This window comes from Amia ocellicauda, chromosome 20 (assembly GCF_036373705.1).
Source record: "Amia ocellicauda isolate fAmiCal2 chromosome 20, fAmiCal2.hap1, whole genome shotgun sequence".
NCBI classification, from domain to species: Eukaryota; Metazoa; Chordata; class Actinopteri; order Amiiformes; family Amiidae; genus Amia; species Amia ocellicauda.
This window is the reverse complement of record NC_089869.1, coordinates 1347415-1364080: the sequence shown is the minus strand read 5'-3', so window position 1 is coordinate 1364080 and position 16666 is coordinate 1347415. Positions and strand designations below refer to the sequence as shown.

The following is a 16666-nucleotide window of genomic DNA, read 5'->3' as shown; positions in this document are numbered from 1 at the left end:
TGGTCTGCAGACCAAAATGCTGTTGCATAAAAAGCAGGTAGTATGAAAATGCAAAAAGGAGAAAAACTACCTTAGTGCTGTTAGGGTATAAGTATTTTAATATTTTTAATTAAGGGAGTATTTATTTGATTTGATTTGATTTGCTTTGCTTTTGAAAATACATTGTAGAAAATATTATGTAGTATAATACAAATATTTGCAACATGGATTACATAGAGGATGGGGGGAGTATTGTGAAAACGTATTTACTATTAGTGTTTTTGAGTCACAGTTTTGTTCTAATGTTCTATATTTTGAAATGAGCTGATGAGTAATATGACATTATTAATGTGTATTGTGGTTGAAAGAAATGTAGTGATGTCTTCTAGAGGGCTTACCTGATATAATAATATATAATTTGTGGCAATTTGAATAATACAATTGTTCAAACCCTCTAAGGAATGGATACATCTAAAAGCATTTACTGACATTGATTAAAGCAATTACAGCTTTATTTAAATAACTGTTTGGTCTTGAGAGAGTTTATTCCACATTACTTACAACAGCTGTAGGGCGTATAGTCCATCAAACACACCTTTGGGCAGTTCAGTGATTTTATTTCCATACAGGACCCTGGAACAAAAACAAAGGGGACTTTTTTTCCTTAAATGCAGCAATTAATTTTTCTTCTTAATGCTACACAGAAGGCTGATCTGGCACATAGTGATACATACATATGCAGCCAGACACTGAAAAACAGACAGGCCCTGTAAATGTATGTTTCTCAGAAGGGTGATAATCATTAATGAAAAATAACTGATACAGACAAAAACAGATAAGTTATTCAGCGAATAATAGAAGCACTCTCACATTCACAAGCATGGATGCATTAGACACTATCTGCTCAGCGTACTCTTATGGACCCTGCACATTGTCTCCCATGCCTCTGACTGTTGTACCTCCCTGCTTAGCTGCTTTAATTCCATTTTGTTAAAGGATACTGTTGTGACACACACATACACAGACACAAACTCAGACTGGTGTCCACAGTCTCTTGCACTGGGACTGGGCAGGCACTTACAGGGAGTTGAGGGAGCGTAGGCCCTGAAATGCATCTGGGGCAATCTCTGAGATCTGGTTGTTGCTGAGGTCTCTGCAGGGAACAGGCATATGTATAATAATTAAAATGACAAATAATTACAGATTACCTATTACTATATGTAAATACACTATAAGTACACATGTTATTACTCACTACTTACACCCAAAGATAGTCCAATTAATTTAGAGTGTAAAGTACACTTCTTCCCAGGTCACAGTAAAGCTCAGCTTGAAGACAGCACCAGTTTTGCATAGTGCTGAGCACAAACCCCTTCTTTTGACTATTTGGGTGGTGTTTTCTATAGTACATCATGGCACTGCCAGAAGAAGTGTAACCTTAAAAGTGAAAAACACCTGCAAACGTTTGTATTGATCAATCAGCACAGTGTGGTAAAAATGGAGGAAAGCTGATTCACCTTAACTCAATTTGTCAGGGAACCAACCAGGGAGAGTGCATGCATTGACTTAGTCTTACTAATTTATTGACATTTTTCAAACATGCAAGCAGCTGTAGATCATGTGAAAGCATATATAATATGATATACTTTGATTTTCAAAAAGCTTTTGATAAGGTTCCACACCAAAGACTGATACTCAAATTGGAAGCTGTAGGCATTCAGGGTAATGTAAGTAGATGAATTATGAACTGGTTGATGTACAGGAAACAGAGGGTGTTGATTAGAGGAGCTGCTTTCTAACTGGAGTGAGGTTGTTAGTGTTAGAGTTCCACAGGGATCAGTACTAGGGCCTATGCTATTTCTAATCTATATTAATGATCTGGACTCTGGGATAGTTAGCAAACTTGTCAAATTTGCAGATGATACTTAAACATTATCGACCTATCTCAAACCTTCCCTTCCTTTCTAAGGTTCTAGAGAAAGTAGTTGCAAACCAACTGCAAGCTTTTTTAACCGATAATCATCTTTATGAAGAATTTCAATCAGGCTTCCATTCCGGCCATAGTACAGAAACGGCCATGTTAAAAGTATTGAATGACGTGTTTCAGTCCTCCGATGTAGGGCACGCCAGTGTTATTATTTTATTAGACTTAAGTGCGGCTTTTGACACAATCGACCACAAAATCTTGTTACTCCGCTTAGAAAACCGTATTGGCCTATCTCGCAATGTGCTTTCATGGTTTAAATCATATCTGTCAAACAGACTCCAATATGTACAGATTAACGAGAACCACTCAAATTTAACTGAGGTTAAGTACGGAGTCCCACAGGGCTCAGTCCTCGAACCTATACTTTTTTCATTATACATGCTCCCTTTAGGTGATATCATTCGACGACATAATATTAACTTTCACAGTTACGCAGACGACACACAATTATATCTGTCAGTAAATCCTAACAACACTATAGACCTAGAAAAATCTCTGTCTGAGATTAAAACATGGATGACAAAAACATTTCTTATGCTTAATTCTGACAAAACAGAAGTCATAATTTTAGGAGACAAAAAACAAACTGTTCATCATGCACTAACAAAACTGAGTAATGATAACTTCAATTTCTCCCCTAAGGAGATGGCACGAAACCTGGGTGTCATCTGTGATCATAATCTATCTTTTGAATCACACATTCAGAATGTGTCGAGATCTTCCTCCCTCTAGCTTAGAAACATTGCTAGACTGAGACAATTCCTCTCGTTACAGGACACTGAGAAATTGATACACACATTTGTTACATCTAGATTGGATTACTGTAATGCCATTCTGTCAGGCAGCACAAATTTCTGCACTTCAGTTAGTCCAAAATGCTGCTGCAAAAATCCTAACAAAAACAAAAAAACATGAACACATCACTCCAGTATTGGCTTCTCTTCACTGGCTGCCCGTGCACTACAGGATAGACTTTAAAGTGCTCTTATTAACATTTAAAGCACTAAAGGGACTGGAACCTCCCTACCTAAAAGATCTCCTTATCGAATACACTCCAGGTCGGCCATTGAGATCACAGGAAGCCGGTTAATTAGCACTCCCTAAAATACACAAGAAAAGCACAGGTGGTAGAGCATTCAGTTATAGGGCCCTGAAGCTGTGGAACGATCTTCCAGCCAATGTAAGCTCTGTCTTAGCCTTTAAATCACGGCTGAAGACTCATCTGTTTAGTCTCTGTTTTTCTAGCCCATAGTGCCGCCGGTGTGCCATGGACATGCAATTGCACAACTGTCTTTGGAAATGTCCTGTACTGCATGACCAGTATCTGAGCACGACTGCCCTCTTGTCTTCCAGCAACAGCCTCCTCTGAGGGTCCAACGAGGCACCTCATCCCCCACCATGGAAGTCTGATGAGGCAAAACCCATCCCAGAAGCACCACACCACGGAGGGCCAACGGGGCATTCACACCCAAGGTTTGACGAGCCATCGCAACCCAAAGCCTGTTGATGGTCCAAACCCTCCACCCCCGATGGCCAGCGAGAGGCCTCCTCCAGAGGGAAGAGCACAGCAAGCAGCACCGATTAAGAACTTTCTGATCTCCTTGCTGCTGTAATAATTATACTGCCTGGAGGGGAGGCAACCATTAGGCCTAGGCCCTAAGCCATGGACCCCCAGAGATTCATGTTCTCCTACATGCCATCCATAGGAGTTTTTTGTTTTTCTCTCCTCCGTGCCTAAATGGTTAAATGTTCATTCACTTTATTCAAGATCATGTAAAATGTTTACAGGTCTATATTTCATTTTATTGTATTTATGTTTTTTATTTTGCTATACATTTGTTGTATGTTCACCAGTCTGTAAAGCACTCTGTGGCTACCCTGCGAAGGGCGCTATACAAATAAAAATTGATTGATTGATTGATTGATACTAAAATAGGTGGCTCAGCCTATTCAAAGGCCCATTCAATTGTGGGCTGACACCTGGCAGATGAAATTCAATGAAGACAAGTGCAAAGTAATACATGCAGGTAACAAAAATGTCCACTATAATTACACTATGGGAAAAATAGAACTAGATGACGTAATGCATGTGAAAGACCTAGGAGTCTATGTGGACTCCTCACTTTGGACTCCATCCAAACAATGTAGGCAAGCAATACAAAAGGCAAGCAGAATGTTAGGGTATATTGTCAAAAGTGTAGAATTTAAAACAAGTAATGTTAAGACTGTACAATGCGCTAGTTAGAGCTCATCTGGAATACTGTGTACAGTTCTGGACACCACACTTCAAGAAGGATATTGCTGCTCTAGAGGTAGTTCAGAGGAGAGCAACCAGACTTATTCCAGGTCTGAAGGGAATGTCCTACTCAGAGAAACTGAGGGAACTGAACCTTTTCACCCTGGAACAGGGTGAAACAGGAGACTACGTGGGGACTTGATCCAAGTCTTCAAAATCATGAAAGGCATCAACCACATCAAACCAGAGGAGCTTTTCCAGATCAGCAGGGACACATGCACCCGGGGATACAAATGAAAATAGGCATTCAAAACGGAAAACATCTTCAAACAGAGAGCTGTCATAATCTGGAACAAACTCCCCAGCAATGTGGTAGAAGCTGAAAATTTGGGAACATTTAAAGTCAGACTGGACAGGATCCTTGGATCACTCAGTTATTAATGCACACCAAACAAGCACGATGGGTTGAATGGCCTCCTCTCGTTTGTAAACTTTCTTATGTTCTTGCCAGCTGTATCACTTTCTTCCTGCAGTGCTGATGGATCGATACAAATATTTGGAGCTAAATTCAGTCACCAGTTAGTGCTGTTCTATACCCCTCTCAGTAAAAACTATCCGAATAGTCGAATAATCATTTTGGGCAGTACTCGTTTCAATATAAACTCCCCAAAAACAAGAGATACACTAAATGCAAGCCACCCATAAGACCACCCCCTTCGGCCTGTTGTAATTAATTGAAGTCAGTTTTCCCCTCTCCTCTAACCGCTCTCTCCTTAAAATCTGTCCAGTGACTAGTAGAAGCAAATGCCTTCTGACAGAAGCACATGGAACACATTTTTGAGTCATGCCATAAACAGGTTAGGTATATGGAAAGACCTCCAGACTCTTGTGGTTTTGTGTGTTTATAAAGTGACGCTCTCCGTTCATGTGAATCACACCAGTGTTGAACATCCTGGCTCTTAATCAAGTCTACGGGACCTATGATATCTCTAGTTTGGCATATTCACTGTTTCATCTCCTTGGGAAAAACTGATGCTGCTGGTATTTATAAAACTTTTTTAGCTGTCCTTCCACAGTTCATAGAATGCAATCTAGGTGTACTAAGACAATGCAATAAGCTACAAATGTAAGACAGGGAGATTATAATGTAACACAGAATATGAACTTTAGACATTTCTCAGTATACAAACACAGCGCAGGGGATTTATACCCTCAGGCTTGAGATTTCACTGGGTTTCAAAACCCAGTTGAGAAACTGGTCTCACAATGCTTGGTGTACATTGTGTCACCCCAGCCATGTGTCATATCAAAATGAATAAAGGCGGATTTATACTTCTGCGTCTGCGTCTCTGCGTACATGTGTGGGCATCGTACGCAGACGTTCGCATAGCTGTCTACCAACATACTTGCACGTAAGATTGATGCGTCCATAGGGGGCAGTGTCGCATTAACACATCGCAATCTATAGAAAAAGATGGTGCACTTACGATTGTATGGATGTAAATTAACACATATTGTTAATGACATGTTACAGAAACTACATGCACACACACACAAATACAAATTGCATCCTGTATGTGCAGATCTATATTGTCTTGCTATAGTTGGCTAGAGACTTAACACTAGAACATACATACACACATCTCTGCGTATGTGAATTTCTCTTGCATATCCATTCTTATATGTTACTAAATAACTGAATTAAATACATATATGGCGTTTCAGCTGTTAAACTCCTCAAAATTAATGAGCTCTAAATACGTTCTTCTCCAATGGCCAAACCCACAGTTCATGTGATAGGCTATAGCCCACTGAATAATATAATAAATATAGCCGACAATATGGGCTTTGTAATCAAATTAGTAGTTGTGAAAGATTTACAATCATGATGATTGGTGAAACATGCGATTTTCATATATTCATTATTTATTGTATTAGATTTGAACTTGATATAGTGTTTATCTGATCGGATCAGCTAGTTTCTAACTTTCCTTCAGAATTCAATCTTGATCACGTTGCAAACCCGGGTCTCTAGATCAATGCCTTGATCAGTCACCTGTTTGATCATGAATGCTAATTGTTCATTCCGTCCACGGAAAGCAACATACATTTTACCTTTCGTCCAAAATTGTCAAACACAAAATACGTAGGCGTAGTCCACTGTCAACAACCCCCGGAAACTGTACTCCACCTTCTCCTCCCTCTTTGCCCCCCCTCCCCCTCCTCCTCCCTCATCTCTCACTGCTGATGATTTCGCCTCCTTCTTCTCCTCCAAGATTGCGGACATCCACAGGCTCTTCAAAACTCCACCCTCGTCTCCCATCACATCGAAACCTCCCACCGATCAAGCTTCCTTCTCTTCATTCTCACCTCTCTCAGATGCTGAAGTTTCTGCTCTCCTCCTACGTCACAAACCTACAACGTGTGCCCTGGACCCTCTCCCTTCTCGCCTCTTCCAAGCGAACGCTCCTGATCTTCTCCCCTTCATCTCCTCTCTCCTCAACTCCTCACTCCTCTCTGGCTGTTTCTCCTCTGCATTTAAACAAGCTGCTGTCATCCCACTGCTCAAGAAACCAACCCTCGACGCCACCTCTCCTCAGAACTACTGCCCTGTCTCCCTACTCCCCTTCCTCTCAAAGACTCTCGAGCGGGCGGTCCACTGTCAGCTCTCTGACTTTCTTTCCCAACACTCACTCCTTGATCCTCCGCAATCCGGCTTCCGCACAGCTCATTCCACTGAGACGGCTCTCCTGGCAGTCACTGACTCCCTCAGCTGTGCTCGGGCAGCCTCCCTCTCCTCAGTCCTCATCCTCCTTGACCTCTCCGCAGCATTTGACACTGTTGATCACTCCATCCTCCTCTGCTGCCTTGCTGACCTTGGAATCTCTGGGATTGCTCTCACCTGGTTCTCCTCCTACCTCAGTGACCGGTCCTACCAAGTGACATGGCGAGGCTCCTCATCCACCCCCCAACCTCTCCTCACAGGCGTACCCAAAGGCTCTGTCCTGGGCCCACTCCTGTTCTCTCTCTACACTCGCTCCCTGGGCCCCCTCATCGCATCCCATGGTTTCTCCTACCACTTCTATGCTGATGATGCCCAGATCTTCCTGTCTTTTCCCTCTTCCGACCCTCTCAAACCCTCTGGCATCTCTTCCTGCTCGCTATTTCTGCCTGGATGCACTCGCACCACCTCAAGCTCAACCTCTCCAAATCGGATCTCCTGTTTTTCCCCCACTCTTCCTCACCTTCTGCTGACCTCCCCATCTCGATCCCCTTGGAATCCACCACACTCTCTCCTTCTTCGTCTGCTAAACAACTAGGAGTCACCCTCGATCCTGCGCTCTCCTACACCCAGCACATCACCATGCTGACACGCACCTGCAGATTCTTCCTGAGCAACATACGCCGGATGCGTCCCTTCCTCACCGACTACTCGACTCAGCTGCTGGTCCAGTCCCTGGTCCTCTCCCGCCTGGACTACTGCAACTCCGTCCTGGCCGGCCTGCCTGCATCTACTACCCACCCGCTCCAGCTCATCCAGAACTCTGCGGCTCGTTTGGTATTCTCTCTGCCACGATTCGCACACGCTACCCGACTGCTCCGCTCCCTCCACTGGCTCCCGATACCGGCACGCATTCAAGACACTGACCCTCACCTATCGCTGTCTCGACCACACTGCACCAAGCTACCTTCAGACACTCGTCTCTCCATACATCCCCTCCAGACCACTGCGTTCCTCCAGTGCCAGAAGACTAACTCTACGTCCTCTCCACTCTCCTTCCTCCAGAGCCTGCTCCTTCTCATCCCTGGCCCCTAAATGGTGGAACGACCTGCCCACCGAAGTCAAAGCGGCAGAGTCCTTGACCTCATTCCGGCGCTTACTCAAGACTCACTTACTGTACTTGTGTAAATTGTAAATTGGAATTTGTAAATTGTATTTTGTATTACTATGTTTTAGTTAACTTGAATTTGTAATTATTGATGCCTGTACTTAACTGTATTTTTGCACTTTGTTTTGCACTTATGTTGTAAGTCGCCCTGGATAAGGTCGTCTGCCAAGAAATAAATTAAAAAAAAAAAAATAATAAAAAATAAAAATAAAAAAAATAAAAATAATAATAATAATAATAATAGGCATTTTGTGGGATAAAATGTGAATTATATTTACAAAATGTGCAGTTTGAAGGACAAAATACTCATTATGTGCACAAATGTGTTTTGTGGATGAGGAGATGCATTTTAAATACTTTCGTATGTCACCACATAATTTCTCTGATCTGCTCCAGCCCCTACAGACAGACATCCTACACCAGTCGCCCCAGCACTGAGCGCTCTTAGAATCTCCCGGATCAACCAATCAACACTGGCTTGACTCAGAGACGCAAGACGCATTGTTGAGATTTCGGAGGAGTGCGCGTCAGCTCCACTGCGAGCCTCTGTGGTATGTGAATTCATAATGATTTAAAGGCTCTTATTCATATGGAATTAATTTTTAATACATGAATTTGATCATATATATATATATATATATATATATATATATATATATATATATATATATATATACACTGATCAGCCATAACATTATGACCACCTGCCTAATATTGTGTAGGTCCCAAAACAGCCCTGACCTGTCGAGGCATGGACTCCACTAGACCTCTGAAGGTGTGCTGTGGTATCTGGCACCAAGACGTTAGCAGCAGATCCTTTAAGTCTTGTAAGTTGCGAGGTGGGGCCTCCATGGATCAGACTTGTTTGTCCAGCACATCCCATAGATGCTCTATTTGATTGAGATCTGGGGAATTTGGAGGCCAAGTCAACACCTTGAACTCGTGATTCATCAGACGAGGCCACCTTCTTCCATTGCTTCGTGGTCCAGTTCTGATGCTCACATGCCCATTGTAGGTGCTTTCGGCAGTGGACAGGGGTCAGCATGGGCACCCTGACTGACTTGGTGCCAGATACCATGCCTCGACAGGTCAGGCCTGTTTGGCGGCAAAAGGGGGACCTACACAATATTAGGCAGGTGGTCATAATATATACACACGCACAAATCAGTCAGCCTATTTATATCCTGCAGGCTGGGAATGGGCTGCTGGGTCTCTCTCAGCCTGCTGCTCATTTTGTCTGTAAAGCTGGTAGATGCCTGGGAGAGGAGCGCCTGAATGCAGGCAGCTGAACAAGCAGGAAAAGGAGGGATATTTATTTTTATTTGCAGGTTGAAACAGAACCACTTGTTTGTGTACCCAAGCAACTGGGCTGCTGGAGGCAGAGAAAGGGTTGTACACCGTTCTCCATTCCCACTAGCTATTTCAGTGTAATATGCAGTTAAAGGTTTTTTTTTTGTGTGTGATTGTTTTTTTTGCTTCTGTAAGCAACAAAAGCTTCATTGACAGTATGTGTGGTATCAGTGCAGACAAAACTGCTCTCCACTGCAACCCTCTACTCAGACACACTTAATTAATAAAAATATAATTACATGTGGTGAGTCCCCCAAAGTTGACAGATTATTAACTGTTTAGAAATACCTTCCATCAAAGCAGGGCATCCTGCATACATTTACATTTCTCCATGGGGATACTATGCTCTGAAAATGTATGTATATCTAAGTGTTCCTATCTGGAATGAAGAAACAATTCTATACATCATTTTAAATCATTTCAGGTTTCTTAATGATGATTAGTGATGATTCTAAATTCAAATTCCTGTGTGACTGTATTCTGGGATCCTCTAAATACTAAGTCCAAGAAAAAATAGTGTGGGTCATTTTACAACAAACCATTAGTAGACAATTGACTTACATTCTCCGGAGTTTCTTGTATGGGGAGAAGGCTCCAGGAGGGACAGACTTGATCCCATTCTGCTCCAAGCGTCTGCAGTGACAATTGGAGAGACAATCATCACAGATTTTAGAAAAATTGTTGAAACACAAAATAAATGTCTTTAAATGAAAACCCATGTCACCCCAGTCCAATGACTAGGTAATTGATGAAAATGCCATATGTTAATTGTACAGCCCTTGAGAGAAGAAGACAATTTACACACTGTCCTGTGAAAAATGTGCTGTCAGGCCATGTGTTCCATTTTGCGAATGTCCAAACAGTAGAGCTAGTGTAACAGACAGAAAATGTATTGTAGATAGAAGTTTCTAGAACATCCATTATAATGCTGTTATTGTCATCTAAGATATCACTACTGATCAGTGGTTGGTAGTATATTTAATTTATTTAATTTAAGAAGTTGAACCTCCTCTTTAGTAGTAAAGAAAAAAGAAAAGGAAAGAAGGTTGTGTCTTATTTTCAGGTTAGTATTATGTAACATTACAATAAGAATAGCTAAAGTAACAAAACTTGAAATTGAAAAAAAGATTAAGATCCAACATTTAAATTCCAAAATTTAAATACCAAATTTAAATTCCAGTGTGACTGTATTCTGGGATCCTCTCAATACTCAAAACAATATATCTTCCAATAATGTTAATCTGAGTGTCTTGGAGACCCGTAACACTATAGTACTGTTCGTACAATAATGCAGGACAAATGCAGCTCTCATGGATTACGCTAAACTACAGGGGTCACTGTTACACAGCAAGCTGATGAAACCATGACCTACTCAAGCTCACCCATTTTTGCCAGCCCTCATCCAATGTGCCACTGCTTTGTGGGGAATACCATTCACAGTTCGCTGTGATGCTGCGCTGTCTGGACTACAGAACTCAACCTGTGCTCTGAAAGGTCAGATTTGTATTTGCTAATGTTCTTAAAATACTTTTAAGATTGTATTAACTGAGACCTCTTCAACTTATTCAAACTCACATATGCACAATCTTTTCAACCACTTCAAAGCTGTCACCTTCCAAAGTGGAGAGTCCACTGTTTTATTAATACAGGTATCTTCCAACGCATTTGAATCAATGTCTAGGTGGTGGCTGGGCCACTCAGATGTTGTTTCACTGATCACTGTTGCTTTTCTTCCCCACTCATTATTACAAAGTATTCAGTCTGAATACAAGAAACAAATATTTCAGCTCTCTAGTTTGGATTTGTACCTTCTGGCAATGACATGCTCCAAATGTTGTGAGCATTTTCTTTCTCAGCTGCATTGTCCTGTGTGAGCTCCCTCATTGTCTGCAGGGTTGTCCTTCATTCCCACATAGCAAAAAGTGAAAAATGTTGTGACCACGGGTGACCTGCTTCTGTTGTCCTGTGTTTAATTATAATCTGTCCTGGTTCCAAAGCTTTCACCTAGCCTAGATGGCTTTGCTCTGTTCTGAGCCTCTAACTCTAAGTCATAATGTCTACAGAAATAACAAACAAGTCTGAAGAAACAAATGATTGTTCAAGGAGACTTGAGATTCCTTCAGCGCTTGGCTGTACTCCTGCTAGTGTAAAGAGAAGCCCAGCCCTTCTAAGGCTATTTAAACGAGTCTGTCAGCAAGGCTAAGCTGGGCTTCAGCCTCTTAATCCCCTGGCCTCTCCCCCAGGCTGCTGCTGGAAGTTATACTCTGGGCTTTGTGAGATTCAGGCCTGGGCATTTTTACACAGAGCAAAACTTCCTTTCACTTCCTGTGAGGATTAGTAGATATCTCTCACATTTTTTTAAGCTGCAGCGTATGTGTTAAAAGCCTACACTCTGAGCTGAAGTTGAGCACTATAGTCCAGACAGCACTGGTTGCAATCTGGGTTGTGTCAGGGCCGAGTGTGACTGGGATTCCCCATGGGGCTGAGTACATCAGACATGATTTCCTCAGCTCACCGTGAGTCCTGTTTTATCAGGTAGAGCTGTGTTCTTCTTGCAGTGCCATTGCTCTGTTGTATGTGCTGTGGGCTCAAAGTGTAAAAAGCATTGGATGACTACACATTTTGGAGGATGTGTGTAAAATATTAGAAAATAATTCAAGCTTGGAGAGTATAAAAAAATGAAAAGGTAAAAAAAAAGTTTGGTGATTCCAACTGTACAAATTAAATTAAATAGAAAGTTGAGTTATACGTGTAATAATGTGATGCTTTATTTGGGGGGGCAGGGGTTGGGAGTTATGCATAAAGTCTTACAGTTAGTACATAGCTCTGTGGTTATCAAACCAAGTGGAGGAAGGTGGGCTCTTGTGCAGATGAAACAGTGAGCATTGAGAAATGTTGTTGACACCACAGAAACTTAAACTTAAACTTAAACAGTGTTCTTTGAATCTGCTCCAGGGCCAGATCACTTTTGGTTTTCATTCCACCTAAGCTCTGAATAAGTTAATTGAACAAAGTACTCACCTAATGAAACCAATTAAACTCAATACATGTCATGATTTAAAGAGGGCTAGAAAACCTACTGGATTAGAAGAACACTGGCCAGCATGTTGTCAAATATTACCTCAGAGAACATAGTCCTATTTAGTGTGGCCTATTTGACATGCACACCATTAACCAGTTGTTGGGAATGGAGCATAATTACCATGACCTTTACAAATTTCTATAAAAAAGGAATGCAACACCAAGGCTGGGATTAAATCAAAACTTTGACCCACCATAGAAAACTACAGAACTGTACTCAGTTGCGGCTTCATTTTTAGTTAGATGACACTTTCTTCTAATCATAAATGTAACCGCTATGATATACAGGTTTGTAGTTTTCTATTAGCGGGTGGGACAATGTTTTGATTTAATCGGGCCCCAACTTTCCTGTCTGTCTGCTAGCGGAGGGACAGAGATACCAGACCAAAGCAGGGCATTTACAGTATTGTCTCATTAAATGGTATATTGTGGGTTTTTCATTTTTGTCATGGTCAATGGGGATTTATTCATTGCGGAAACTTTGGGAATCACAAACTTAATCTGCATCAGATGTGCTGGAAAAAAAAATTATGACGCAATAAATGTTTATTCTTTTCCTTTTTTTTGGTGCTCTGAAAATCCCATTAGTGGGAGCTTTTGGGGCTGGCTGTGTTTTAGAGCTCTTGTTGCTCTCTGGCCTGCCTTGTTTTTTTTTTTTTTTTCCAGTGCACAGCAGAGCAGGCAGCTGCCTCCAAGACTCTCTCTCTCTCAATCCCCCCTAAGCCTAATTAAGTTAGGAATTTTAAAAGCTGTGAACTGACCTATAAATAAACAGCATTTTTAGTGGGCACGCTGGGGGTAAAACTCGACCTGCTACAGAACCTTGGCGCAGCGGGCAGGCAGATTGGCAACTGTACGCATCCACCAACCGGGACTACTTCCCCATTCAACTGCTTTCCAGGGGTGCGTGGGAAATAAATAGTGCTCTGCTTTAAGTTGACAGTATATCTTAACTCTTTAATTCCTGACACTACTCAGGGTGGTAATAAAGGTTTATAACAGCATTGACTGTTTAAGCTTCTTTGGTTGCGATAGAAATAGGAGGAGGAGGACCATAAAACAATATCCATCCCCTAGCTTCCATCAGAAATTGCCCCCACCTCATTCCCCATAGAGAATGACAAGGTCAAATGAACAAAGTAAAAGACTTGCAATACAATACCTAGTGCACAAGCTTTATATTTACTGACCTTAAAGGGTGGGGAGGGGAAGCATTTATGCATGGAGAACTAACAAGCACTCCTGGATTTGATGTTTATTTCACAGCTGAAGTGTCCGGATTACCTCTCCTGTAAGCTTGTAGTTATAGGAATCACAATAGATAAAAATGCCATTATCACCTAGAAACAGATTGTCCTCACCATGGCATTTCCAAACAGTGTAGTTTAGTTTTCTTTATATTTTATTTTTCAATTTAATGGAAATGAGGCACTGTTTCTCACAATACAGTACAATCATCTTAAAGCAAACAGTGCTACACACTGATATTTAACTGATGCCCTTAGAATAACTTAATTGAACTGTACAAAGAAACAAAACAAACTAAGCATAACAAAAGGAGGAAAAACTAATTCAATAAAAATAATTATAAAACGTGTTTTGAAGATCAATGCTATTTTTTTCCCCTAGCAGATTTATTGTATAAGCAATCTGGAAATGCCTGTACAAAAACATTACTTATCTGACCTAAAAGACTGAGAAGTACACTAAATACTGACATCGGTGATTTACGTTTTAGTGGTGTAAATCAAATGTGGAAGTATTCTGAGCAATTTAGAGCGAATGTGTGTCTAAAACTGAGAATTTTAAGCAACTCCACCCTTTGGCCTTCACAGGTACAAATTAATTAAAATCAATCCGGCATGGAGAGGAAATATATCCAGTATTTTGCTTCCTTGGAAAATAATTGTTTATCAAAATGTTTAATGTGATTTAAAAATTAAATACATATATTTTAATTGAAAAGTGATCTAATACAAACATGTTGAAATCCCTGTTAAAAATTAAAAGCAAATTTTCCAGTCTGCTCAACTCTCCCTCTGTGGTAATCTGCACATTTACAGAGGCTTAAATTAAAACTCTGCCTCTTCGTGATTTGTCAGGTTTCTGTTTTTTTTTAATCTTTCCATTGATTGTCAAAGCTTAATAGATTGTTTGCCTAGCAGAGGCATCACGCTGCACCTCATGTCCTCACAGTGCCATGTATTGAAACTACAACAACAACAGTAACAATGGGAAACACAGCAGTATACTGGAGGTTTAGATTTAATATGAAAACAGATTGATGAAAGTCAATGTAAAAGCAATGTAACAGCTCCTAACAAACAAAATAGTCTGCTGGGGTAAGATGTCATTGAAGATGAACATCTGTGACAGTACAGTTTGAAGATGTGTGAGGGGAGGAGTTTGCTCTTTGTTTTCTTTCTCTCTGTTCAGAATCAGCTATTGTTAATCAACTCTGGGGAAGTCAGTGTGGGGAGGACTTCCCAGTAAAACTGTAAGACAGAGGTGTCAACAAAAATGCTCAGGAATTTTAGTCCACAGTCCTAATGTTGACAACAGTCACAGTCTTCATTTAGTTGTCAACAGTGAGTGTCTGAATTGAATTGTTTTGTTAGTTGGGGAGAAAAATGATACCAAGAAAAAGATGATACAATCTTTTAATTGACTGGTGCTAAAACAAATGCTGACTAGATCATTGGTGGTGTTGGTGGTGGAGGTTTAGTGTGTGTGTGTGAGTATGCATAGCCAGCCTGACAGATTGCTCCTGCAGTGTGGATCAATACTTCTAGGACTTCTCTGCTGGACAAGGAACCCAGGTGATGAATCGGTGCATTTAAAACAGCAGCAGATTGAAATCGATTGTGGGTTGCAGAAAAAAGGAGGCTGTCTTGCAATCATCACACCTGGGTGGAGGGGGGTCTGAATCGATTCCCTGGCACAGAGAAAATTAGTATGGAGCAGTTTCCAATCAGCCCGAGAAAAAAGAAACAATCTGCTAAAGTAGCCTGGCCAGGCGAATAATCAATGCAGCTCGTTTGGCGAGAAGCGCTGTAAGCATGGCTTTAATGAAATGAGAACACGTAATGCCATTAGCTATTCATCCTGAGAGGGCTCTGGGTGATTACAGCTGCTGCTGAAGGACACTGGAGAACAGGAGAGGAAAAAACATGTTTATTAAAAAGAGGGGAAAAAAATCTGTTTTCTTACTTCCAAAATAAAATCAGGGCAGGCTGTAGCTTCTCAGTATCTGATGATAACACTGTCTGGGCTGAGTTGAACTATAACTGAGAATTTAGGTATAGACTATCCCCTCTCACAGTATACACAAGGCTAATCTGGTTTCTGTTACTTTCCTGTTGTAAAAGTAAACCATCAAACTGAAAATGTGTGTAGCCCCAAAACTAATAACTAGAGAACTAAAGCAGTTATCCTCTCCTTAATTCAAATGATGTATTAATGGTAAAACTGAAAGGTCAATTCCACAGTAACAATTTTCAGTTTAGGAGTGTCCATTGAAATTGTTAATTGTCATGGCTTCTGCCCAGCAAAATTTGTTTCCCTGTATGAAAAACATGATGTCAACATCACATGCACAGTGCTGGTTAGATAATTAGCATCCTTAGCTAAACATGGTTGCCACATAATATCTGATATTGGGTTACTCATATTATCCATCCATCCAGTTTCAACAACCACTTCATCTTGTACAGAGTCACAGTCCTAAATTATTGGATCCAATACCCATTTTTATTGCTTACAACTAGATAGTATAATAAAGTAATTTGTTAAGTTCAGAAAAATAATAATAAATGCCAACAAATATATATATAATTCAGCCTGGTTTTATTTTTATATAAGGTTCCAGTCAAATGTAACTCATCAATAGAACTCAATTATTATAATAAAATATATGATTATTATTCCTTACAACATGCATTGGAAACAAGGAAGACGTCTGTATAAAGAGGGCAGTCAATCGTCTGACTTTTTAAAGTCTGGCGATACAGCATAAACACTGCAAGACTGCAAGGTATCAGCTCAACATCCTTTGTGTTTTTTCCATTATCTTGTGCCGTGATGAGATCCAGCTTTATTTTGAACTGTTCTTTCTTTTACATCTATTTCACCAGGGCCTGCCAA

The 16666-nt window shown here is 40.8% G+C and overlaps 1 protein-coding gene across 1 annotated transcript in view; it reads right to left on the bottom strand.

Annotated features, from left to right (window-relative positions):
- The window catches only part of LOC136715947 (slit homolog 1 protein), a 209423-nt gene that overhangs the window by 54104 nt on the left and 138653 nt on the right, over window positions 1–16666 (bottom strand). Inside the window, exons 10-12 of the mRNA XM_066693370.1 lie at window positions 10004–10075; window positions 1061–1132; window positions 541–612 (exon numbers count right to left, since the gene is read on the bottom strand). Of these exons, the coding sequence (XP_066549467.1) occupies window positions 541–612; window positions 1061–1132; window positions 10004–10075 (216 nt within the window). The remainder of the gene's footprint in view (window positions 1–540; window positions 613–1060; window positions 1133–10003; window positions 10076–16666) is intronic.